Source organism: Asterias rubens, chromosome 5 (genome assembly GCF_902459465.1).
Source record: "Asterias rubens chromosome 5, eAstRub1.3, whole genome shotgun sequence".
Taxonomy (NCBI): Eukaryota; Metazoa; Echinodermata; class Asteroidea; order Forcipulatida; family Asteriidae; genus Asterias; species Asterias rubens.
This window is the reverse complement of record NC_047066.1, coordinates 1,354,023-1,365,867: the sequence shown is the minus strand read 5'-3', so window position 1 is coordinate 1,365,867 and position 11,845 is coordinate 1,354,023. Positions and strand designations below refer to the sequence as shown.

General features: G+C 37.5%; 1 protein-coding gene across 1 annotated transcript; it reads right to left on the bottom strand.

Moving 5' to 3' along the window:
* Window positions 1-1,686: 1,686 nt before the first annotated feature.
* On the bottom strand, window positions 1,687-10,617 carry LOC117290046 (serine protease hepsin-like). Its single transcript, XM_033771279.1, has 10 exons — window positions 10,516-10,617; window positions 9,870-9,969; window positions 9,073-9,132; window positions 8,507-8,623; window positions 7,202-7,309; window positions 5,882-6,043; window positions 4,762-4,942; window positions 3,623-3,906; window positions 2,418-2,566; window positions 1,687-1,889 (listed from the first exon to the last, which is right to left on the bottom strand). Exons 1-10 carry the CDS (start codon window positions 10,615-10,617, stop codon window positions 1,716-1,718), a joined length of 1,437 nt encoding a protein of 478 aa, XP_033627170.1. The 3' UTR covers window positions 1,687-1,715.
* Window positions 10,618-11,845: the final 1,228 nt, after the last annotated feature.

Sequence of the window (11,845 nt, the reverse complement as noted above, 5' to 3'; positions counted from 1 at the left end):
TCGTGTGGAGTAAAAATAGGGTAACCTCAAGTTTAAGCAACAACAAATCTGTTGCCTTTGAGCACCCATTTTGTTTGTACTACAATCGTACAACATCGTAGAAACACACTACCAAACTCATTATGTCTCGAACCCGGATGTACCTATATCATGATCCCATGGTGCTGTAACATGATTAGTAACATTCTAAACAGGATCAACGAACTATCAGTAGGCTTTCACAACCCTATCGTAATGAATATAGACTGGTTGAGGCTGGTACAGGATTGGTTTACTTCTTGCGTTTCCTGATGTCCCTTGAAAAATTAAAAAAGTTGTTTTTGTATTTCAAGCAAACAACCTGGTTCTTATGCCCTCACTACGTGTCGGTGGGGTTCATATAACATGTACAGGGATCTCCCTAAGGTATAGACCTTTATCACGGTGTGGCCATATTGATTTTACTCCATTCCAACTCATTGTAACCAAACTGAGGCTGGACGAAATAATAGTCTGGTGCCATGTTTGCGCAATGAATGTTAGCATTCATTACTGTTATGAAAACAGGGAACATGACCAAGATGGTGACAGCGTGATAAAGGCCTATAGGCAGGAGGGCGAGAAAGCGTTGAGTCTTCCTCATAGCACAAAATACGGCGTGGGCATGGAGTCCAGGGGCCAGTTTCATACACAAGTATAGAGGTGCTTAAAGGCAGTGGACACTATTGGTAATTGTCAAAGACTAGTCTTCTCACTTGGTGTATCTCAACATATGCATAAAATAACACACCTGTAAAAATTTGAGCTCAATCGGTTGTAGAAGTTGCGAGATAATAATGAAAGAAAAAAACACCATTGTCACACGAAGTTGTGTGCTTTCTGATGCTTGATTTCGAAACCTCAAATTCTAAACTTGAGGTCTCGAAATCAAATTCGTGGAAAATTACTTCTTTCTCGAAAACTACTTCACTTCAGAGGGAGCTGTTTCTCACAATGTTTTATACTATCAACCTCTCTCCATTACTGGTAATAAAGAAAGGTTTTATGATGATAATTATTTTGAGTAATTACCAATAGTGCCACTGTCTTTAAACACGAAAAGTAGCTAAGCAAAACAAAATCACTTTAAAAGAAAACTTGACGGCGGGTTATGCCTAGGGACCTCTCGCACGAGAACGGGACTTAAATCAAGTCTGGGGGTAGTGGGCCCTTAACCCTTTTTGAAAAAATAACGCCTCAGAATTACACACATGCTAATTGCTATCAAAGATGCTATTTTATTAAGGATTGGTCCACTGATGAGAGAGCCATGGAGCCATTGACTGATCATTAAACAAATAAACCATAAACAATAATAAAAGGGGGAACAAAATAATAATAAAATAAAAATGAAAAGAGCAGAGAACAGAGACATCCCAAATAACAAATCGCCTAGGTTGCGCGCCTATTACTAAAATAATTATGCATTATCGCACGTTATGATTACGAACATTTTGTTCCAACGTACATTGACGTAAGCAGGAAACAAACTTACGCAATTTCACGGGCCAAGTTCATTCAAACACTCGAGACTTCATGGTGCAGCCATCTTGAATTTCTCCCATTGATATCAATGTTACCAAACCGAGGCCGGAAGAAAAAAAATAGTCTGGTTCCCTATATACAAAACGATTATTAGCATTCATTATTGTTATTCGATGCGAGGAACATGACCAAGATGGCAGCAAGATGAAGGTCTATTCCATCTTTTCCTGCAGCCAGGTGACATACTTAGATACGTCGGTATAGACTCCGGGATAATCCGGTGAGGCACAACCATAACCCCAGCTTGTAACACCAACAAGGTACCATCGTTCCTCATCCCTGTGACCATCCTTGGCTGCACACACCAATGGACCACCGGAATCACCCTTTTTAATACAAACATAAAAAAGCTAGCATTCATTTTTAGTAAAATTACTGGATACGAACTGATTTGTCACTCCAATATGAAGACATCGCATTATAGTTATTGGCCGAGTTGAGTTAATGGGGATACAGGATATGCCTTTCCTAAATTGCATTTCTGCGCCTTGAACACCCAGTAGGGTGGATACGTGCGCATTACAAGTGTTATTATTATTTATTATTTATTATTAATTCATGCCCAACCTGAGAAACATTATTTGACCGAGGTGTGTTTATTCGGTTCATTGAGGTATTCCTCGCCTAAACTGGTTGCACCAGCGCACATCATGAGATAGTTACATAGGTGTGTTAAAATGGGGTTTAAGGTATGCCTCACCTGAACTTGATGCGTCTCTAGAGGTACCAAGAATAAATCATGTTATTGGTTATTTGACTTAGGTGTGTTAATGGGGTTTAAGGTATGACTCATCTGAACTGTGTGCGTTCCTTGAGGTACGCGGTGTCTTACTTAGGCTTGAGGAATGCCTTACCTGACATGAATCTACACCTCCCTGGAGGTACCCTGCACACATCATGTTATTAGTTACTTGACCGCTATAACTGTTCAATGCGTTGCATGTGTCCCTCCCAATGAGAGGTACATTAGCTTCCTGAAGAATGGACGCCACGTTACCTTGCCCTGGAATGAGTAATCATTAAAACGTTGAGGGCGTCAGCTCTGGAATGCGCTACCGCTTCACATACGTAGCGAACAGAAACTCATTTCTTTTAAATGTAATATAAAAACCTATCTTTTTAATACTGCTTTTTAGCTTGTTATGTCTTCTTCTATGGTCACCTTGCCAGTTAGTTTAGAATGTTAGCATAGTTAGGGTTAAAGACGTCTGTCTTCTGAAAAGGTCAAAACATTACCGATGCCAGCAGAGATAGGCATATGTAATAAGTAATTAATTAGTTGGCGGGACAGACGTATCCCCATACTTTTGTTTGGGCACTGGCCTGGTGACCAGTCTTTTTTCTTTGTCTTTTTCTTCCACTCTGTGCTTTTTAACAAGTGTTCTGCGCCTCTGATCATTTTGTATGTAAGGGGCGCAATATAAATTTTAATTATTATTATTAATTATTATTATTTTGAGTTGAAAGTGTTGAGTAAAAAGACCAGACATTAATCAAACGGAAGCCATGCAATTCATTTATACCTTCAATTTTTCTGATAATATTATTTATTAATTTTGAAGAAGATACCAAGTCGTCGCAAAATCTGTTGGTGGTGAGGTTGTCCATTATGTGCTCAGGTTGGATGTTCGCTCGTCCCCGGCGCATTTTACTTTATTAACCAAAGACGGTGGATGGGGTGGGCAAACGTACCATGCACGCTCATTGGTTAATGTGCAGTCCCATCACACTGCGCCATATTTCTATGCCCCGGCACATGACGTACCTCCTGATGAATAAGAATCTGTGCAATTTCATGAGCCCATCCCAGTGGTTCTGGATAGACTGGTCGCTGGGGGCCGCTGGGGGCCGAGCGAATGTTGGATGTAGACCACAATACCTACGTTTTGACGGTGAGTGCGCATTGCTAAATTCTAAATTGCTAAGTCTAGGTTGGATGGGGCGTGGGGAGTAGGTGAACATGGATAGGAAATGTTGCATCTGATTACTACAATAGCCTAGTTAATTAAAAACAAAATTATTGCAAGAAACTCTAAACCGACAAAAAGTAAAAACTTACACTGAGTGGCACCGAAACCTGTGATGAAACAATTAGAGGTTTCGTTAAACACTTTCCTGCTGTGAGTATCCAGGCAGGCAATGTTAACGAAGTCTCCTGTACTGTCAGGTACGGGGTCGGAGAGCACAAGGATGGCGATATCATTGTCCGAGGTTTGGGAGTTGTAGTCCCCATGAACATGGATCTGTGTCACGCTGCTCTCGTACTCCCCGTACGATGCATCGATGCTGTTTGCTGCAGACAGCTTACCAAGCTGGACTTTCCAGCGGGAGGCATCTGCATATCTAGAACAAGAAGAAGACACTCAAGTAAGGGTTTGGTGTATAGGCCTGGGCGACTAGTGAAATTTACTACTAGTCGCGACTTATGTTTAATTCCCCTTGCAAGATGAATGACAGCACCTTGTTTGCCGCAGGCGTAATAATATAGCAACAATCACACTGAAAAGATGGAAGGATTGTATCACTGATGTCTGATTGTGTTTATTTTAAACGTGGCTGCCTGATTAACCGAGTAGTTGAAAAACGGTTGCTGTGACTCGACTAAGCATAGAGAAAGGACCCTTTCACCATGGACTAAGCAATCACACACTATCAATCACACACTATCTTAAATGAGGGGTTCATATAGAGAAATACATCACCCGATTTGACCAAACGGTTTGTATTTATTAAAAGGCGCTTCACGCAGTCATCTCACTTGGTGTATTCCAACGTGTGCTTAAAACTTAAAACAACAAACCTTTGATTATTTGAACTCAGTTGGTCTTCGAATATGCGAGAGAATAATGGAAGAAAAACACCCATGGAACACAAGTGGTGTGCTTTCAGATGCCTTGAATTTTAGACCTCAGCTGATGAGATGTCTCGAATTCAATTTCAAGTAGTTTAGTGAGAAATTACTTCTTTTCCCCAAAAACATGTTACTTCAGAGGGAGCCGTTCCCCACAATGCTTAATTACTATTAACAGCTCTCCATTGCTTGTAAGTAAGTTTGCTAACAATTATTTAGAGTAATTACCAATAATAGTGTCCAGTGCCTTTAATACGAAGTCCTCAAAAGCTATCTTAAGAGAACACGTCATTTGAAAGTTATAATTAATACAAAGACAATTGAAACAAAATAACGTGTTGACTTACTCTCCTTCGAAGCAATGGGCTGCGCTTACGACGTATTTGTTATCAACAAGTGTCCCTCCACAAGTAAAGTATCCGGAGAAGAAGAGTTGTGCCTGCCAGGGCCAGGCACCACGCACGGCGTCCTCGCCTCCCACGATACGACTGTTTGCCTCGGTAGGATGACGGGTACCGCAACCTTCGTCTTTGGAGAGAAGAATGGACAAGTTTCGTCACTGTTTAAAGACGGTATTGGTAGCCCAGCTGCTTAACCATTACACACATTCCACGAATGCTCATGATGAGGGACCTGGTCGTGGTTTACAACCATGGCCATCTTGCTCGCTCCTTGTTTGTGTTTTTTGGTTTTTTCCCAAGTTGTGTTCTTTTCAATTCGCTGTATAGGCTGTTGCCACTCGGCCGGCTCATGGGGAATTTATTTGTCTAAATGTGACTTTGTAATGTTTGAATGCAAAGTTTTGTCAATTGTCTTTTTAACATCTGGAAAGGTTAGCTTAAAAGAAATGAGGGCTGATGGGAAAGGGGCTCGAAGGGTTGTTAAGTAATACTGCCGTTAATAGTTCAACGATTGATGTAAACGTTTATGTTTATTTATTTGATATACCTTACAACTAATAATCGTTTCACTTATGGTTATATGGAAAAAGGGAATTTGAAATTAATCGTATGACCCATGGCCGCCAGAACTGGCAAACTAAACGTTTTTTTCTAATAATCTTGTAATTTTACTCCAGTGTTAAAACAACAGTAAGTCTTTGTCTTCATAAAAAGAAAATAAATTGCAAAAACAAATTATGCAAATAATAATAATAATTGAAAACAAATTTAATAATTGAAAAGCAAGGTTTGTAAATAAAAATCGGCAACCTTAGAAAAAAAAGGAAAAAAAAGGTCCCGACATGATGTCAGAGAACATGAATGGCTCCCATGAGGCGAATACAGTTTTAGGTATCTCTAGTTGAAAGTGGCACGTCATCACTATATTGAGAGGCACAGAAACTAGCCCGTGCGTATACTCCTTAGAAGTAGGCCTAAACGTAAATTGGTTTAACGCATGTCCAGTAGCGATTACGTCATACCTTACGGCGAAGATAGAAAGGTTTGTGTACTGGATGATACTTACTGGCTTCCGGATAGCAGTCTTCTCCGTCACAGACTGCGTATTCGACCTCTGCCCCGTCGCATTGACCAACCCCACAGCTACACTGTCTCTCTCTGCGTCTCTGACCTGCTCCACAGCCTGTACTGCAGCCGGACCATTCGCCCCATCCTCCAAACTCACAGCCTGTAATAAGATGAATAGCAAAACCAGGGGTGATGTTTAGCCTTCTGACGCTACACTTTGAGGATCGTGAGTTAAGCCAGAAACATTACTTGGCCCAATTTCATAAAGCTGTTAAGCAGAACATGCTGCTTGACAAATTTATTTGCTAAGCAAAATTCGAGTGGGACACCAGTCACAGCACTTATAAACCCATGGGGGTATAATGTAATTTTAACTCCAATAATCTGTTTCTGTTAAGCAATACGTTTATGTGTTTTGCAAGTTTTTGCAGATGCACCTTTGACCTCGTATTTATTTTACATGAAGATTTGCAGCCATAAAACAAGATTTCAGGCGTGTGCATGTGCATGTATACCAATTACCAATCCCCTGCATTTTTCTAAACTTTGTTATGTGTGTAGCGTAAGATATTTTTTAGACATCCTATGTCTTAAAGGCAGTGGACACTATTGGTAATTGTCAAACACTAGGCTTCACAGTTGGTGTATTTCAACATATGCTTAAAATAACTAACCTGTGAAAATTTGAGCTCAATCGGTCATCAAAGTTGCGAGATAATAATGAAAGAAGAAAACACCCTTGTCACACGAAGCTGTGTGCGTTTAGATGCTTGATTTCGAGACCTCAAGTTCTAAACCTGAGGTCTCGAAATCAAATTCGTGGAAAATTACTTCTTTCTCAAAAACTATGGCACTTCAGAGGGAGCCGTTTCTCACAATGTTTTATACCATCAACCTCTCCCCATTACTCGTTACCAAGTAAGGTTTTATGATAATAATTATTTTGAGTAATTACCAATAGTGTCCATTGTCTTTAATATTTTCAATAGTTCTATGTAAAGCGCATATAAATGTTGCCTTATAAGTTATTATATAACATACAAACATTGCACGCTGCTTGCGCAGACGACCAAAAAAGTGCAGCAGACAAACATCACCTCGGACCAATCAAAACACATAGAAAGCTTACGTCACTGCACGTTCATTTAATCACATCATTGGGTCTGTGACTGAGTGTTGTAATCCTTGCGGATAAAGACGGGGGACCAGTCTAGTGATGCGAGCTTCCAGTCTCTTAAGTAAAATGTTCAGAGTTGGAGCAAAAAGTATAAACTTTCTATAAAATTGGAAATCAAAACTGAATAGGGCGCCCTCTTACATCCTTCTTCGTCACTCCCGTCGCCACAGTCGTCCCAGTCATCGCACTGCCAGCTACCACGAATACAACGGCCGTTTGCGCACGTGAACTCACTCACCCTGCATTCACCTAATACACATCAAATAGTATCCATGGTCAGTAAAGAGAAAAATCATTCATGAAATAGTTTGGATTTCTTTGACGTAAAACTATATTATTGAGGAAGAATCAGAGCATTATATGATCGAAACACATTGAGTTGTTAACTATATGGGTTCTTTTCAGAACTATTCATTCAAGAGAGATTTTCACATGGCTTAACGGCAAATCCTCTCTTCTTCCACTATGCAGAAAAAATAAACCCTTCTTAAACTACTTGGAAAACTTGATTGGTAAATTAAAAAAAAAATTGAGATGAATAGTAGAGCGGGGCTTGAACCTGACTGAAAAAAGGGTGACAAAACTATGATCTGAGTGAAGGGTACATTAACGTGAGTGCCCCTGAAGACGAGCAGCGTGTACTGTTTGAAATGTTGAGAACAAACCGGCTCTTTTCAGAGCCAACACTCCCACAAAAAAAGATTTACACATGGTAATATATACCGCAAGTTTAGTGTTTATTTCTCAGTTTCTTCCTATTGACAGCCCCTGTTGAGCTTGTTTTACTTGTTATGTAAAGGTCAACATAAATTAGTTAAAAAAGTAAAAATAATAATAATAATAATAATAATAATAATAATAATAATAATAATAATAATAATAATAATAATAATAATAATAATAATAATAATAATAATAATAATAATAATAATAATAATAATAATAATAATAATAATAATAATAATATAATAATAATAATAATAATAATAATAATAATATAATAATAATAATAATAATAATAATAATAATAATAATAATAATAATAATAATAATAATAATAATATAATAATAATAATAATAATAATAATAATAATAATAATAATAATAATAATAATAATAATAATAATAATAATAATAATAATAATAATAATAATAATAATAATAATAATAATAATAATAATAATAATTATAATTAATAAATAAATAAATAGGCATTGCTGTTGTTTGTAAATTTATTTGTTCCTATTCTACGTCCTCTGTGTGTCCGTTTATCTAGTCTCTGTCTGTCCACAGGCTGATTGATTATTACAAGCCTCAGCCTTCAAACTGTTCATTTCTTTGACTGTTTAATTCTTCAACTATACTCTGTTAGCCATATTGTGTATATGCGTTCTGTGTTTTTGACAGTATGGTGAATTGCATTGTAATATAAAATAAATAACTTACATCCTAGTTCGTCTCCTGCATCATTGCAGTCCTCCCAACCATCACATTGCCAGTAGTCATAGATACAGGTACCGTCATTACATTCATATTCATCGCTGGCGCAACCCTGTACTGAGCCTACAGTTTATTAACAACAACAAAAACAATAGAGTGAAAGTATACTCATTTCTTTATATTAAAGGCTTTGGCCACGTTTGGTAAATTGTCATAGACCAGTACTCTTACATAGTGTATCCCAACATAAATCGCATAAAATATTAACAAATCTGTGAAAATGTTGGTTCAACCATCGAATTTGCAATAGAATAATGACAAAACAACCGTAATGCATTACTTTGTGTGTTTTCCGATGCAAAATAATGAGGCTTCCCCAGCTGGCAGAGGTTTTTTTTTTTTTTTTTTTTTGAGTGAGATTACCTTTTTAACAAAAACTACCTTACTTCAGAGGAAGCCGTTTCTCACAATGCATTTATTCTCTACAAAAACAATGGAGTGTTTGCTTGTGTTTGTTTTTGATTGATTGTTTTTTGTAAATAAAATAAGACCAAAAGAAAAAAGAATCTTACAGTATTCTGGGAAGTATGCGCACCACCACTGTCTCTTCTCTGTACTTGTCGCCCCAACAGCTATAATTTGATGAGGGAAAAATATGACAAGTATAATATGAATTAAGTTAACTTTATCATCGGAAATGCATTGACATGTTTATTGTGCCGTCTCGCCCTCTGTTGGTGAGCTGATTCCATGTTTCTCGGATCGAATCGATAACGAGGTCGTTTTCCAAACCTCGACTTTTGACTCAAGATTCGGCTCAGGCAAGCTTGGCCCCTCGGTGGTTTTGACAAATCGCGCTTTGCGTAAAACACATTCAGGGCTTCAGACGAGGACGGAGCCGGAAGTTTCAAAAAGGGCGATGGGCGATAAAGGACATCAATCTAGAAATTACATCGAACACAAATTATTGTTTTCTCAATCCAGTTCAATGGGAAACTTTGGCGGCAGCAGACTTTATTACCACATGTAAATTTGTCATTGTTCATGTATTTCTGAGCATGCGCACATTGCCAAGTAAAATGGATTTTACCTGGTAAGTCTAGATTTGTTGCCACCAAGCGTCCCGAACACCTCATTAAATTCAACTTCATACCCCAACAACTCTATAAGTTTCTAAACTGAAATGACAAGGATTAAATAAAGACCGCATACCAAACTTGTATGATACAAAGTTAAACGAAACAAATCCTTCGGGCATTTTTCAAGATCAAAAGCAGAACTCTACCACTCAATATAAACCACTTTTTACAAAATCGTCACAAAGTACTCATACATGAACATAGTGTGAAAGGCGGTTAGAATGATCTACCTTTATCGCTGGAGGCGCCCTTTTTCTTTTCCACAGATTTCACCTTTTTGAGTTCTTGCAGTACGCTTTTTAAGGCTTCTTTGGCGAAGATGTTCTTTTTCTGTGCCGTGGTTAAATAAAATAACATAGAATTATTATATTAGATTAAAATTAACAAGGCGGGCAGTGTTTTAACTTGAGTTATTGTATTCTTAGAGTGCGCAATGGTAAGGGAAAGCACGGTAAAACAACAAGTCGAAAAGCAGGTAGAAAACAACATAATTATTTGAGAAAAGCTAATAGTATATTAAGCTCTGCTGCCATAAAAATGAGATGAAAGTGTCAAAAGAGGCCAAAACAGAAAGTGTAGTGTGATATTCCAATCCATACAAATCCATGCCTTTGAAATTTGGGAAAAGCCCCTTAAATTCAATACCAAGACATTATCTAATAATACAAAACTAAAAAATGGTCGAGTTGGGCTTTCAACACTGCTAGGATGTGTGGATGTGTTTTAATTCACGAAGTGTTTCAAGTCGCTTCATTATGTGGGCCCTTTTTCTCCACAGACGCACACATCCTGAAGCAAAATTAACAATTTCCAAAAAACTAACTAAATCTAAACTTAAAGCACCAACTAATGACAAACAATTTCTTTAAAGTTTACCTTCTGTCCCATCCCCTGTTTGAGTTTTTCTCCATCGCTGAGAGCACACAAACTGACCACGGTCAGCCCAACGACCAGGATTGCCAGACCGAGATTCCTCATGATTCCACGGGGTGAAACTGCGTTGTCTTCCCGGTAGGTGATTCCCTCAAACTGAACACCCTCCTTCAAGACCCGCACTTGTTATAAGCTTGCCTGAATACTTCAGGAGGGTGTGTCTTTCAAGTTTCCATATCAAAAGAGAAACAAACCTTTCGTGTCAATGGAGACAATACATGTTGCTAAGATACTGTTTACTTACTTTTGCATGTTTAAGAGATTAGGGCGGGAAGGTTTTTGAAAGTTTGTTTGATTAAAATAAGTGAAGGATTTCGTATAACAATTTTACACCCAGACTCTGATGTTTTTTCTTGTACTAATTAAAGCCCTTCAACTCTGGCTTAAGTATTTCTGTACATATTGGTCTCAGCTAAACACACTTGAAGATGTTTTTAAAGAAAAAGACCTTGCAGAATTGGCTGACCGAAGCAACGATGTCAAAGTGCTTCGCTATTTTCAAAACATGTCAATGCAGTACTGAGTGTTTTCAATTATTTAACTATAACTGTCACATTAAAGTAGCAACAAAATAATAACGTTGCAAGTTTCAAATTTTTGAAAAGTTGTTTAATTGAGATCTCTTGACGGGAGAAGTATAAAGCAATATTCTAACCAATTTTTACAAAATGCTGGGTGATAAAGTAAAGAGTTTGTCCGCAGAAGGAGGACCGCGTGTCCACCCAATGATTTCATTGGATGCAATGATATAATTGGATCCAATGATATCATTGGATCTAATGATTTCATTGGATACAATGATTCCATTGGATCAATGATATCATTGGATCCAATGATTTCATTGGATCCAATGATTTCATTGGATACAATGATTTCATTGGATACAATGATTTCATTGAATACAATGATTTCATTGAATACAATGATTTCATTGGATACAATGATTTCATTGGATACAGTGATTTCATTGGATACAATGATTTCATTGGATACAGTGATTTCATTGGATACCATGATTTCATTGGATGTAATGATTTCATTGAATACAATGATTTCATTGGATGCAATGATTTCATTGAATACAATGACATCATTGGATGCAATGATTTCATTGGATGCAATGATTTCATTGAAAACAAAGATTTCATTGGATACAATGATTTCATTGAATACAATGATTTCATTGGATGCAATGATTTCATTGAATACAATGATTTCATTGAATACAATGATTTCATTGGCTACAATGATTTCATTGGATACAATGATTTCA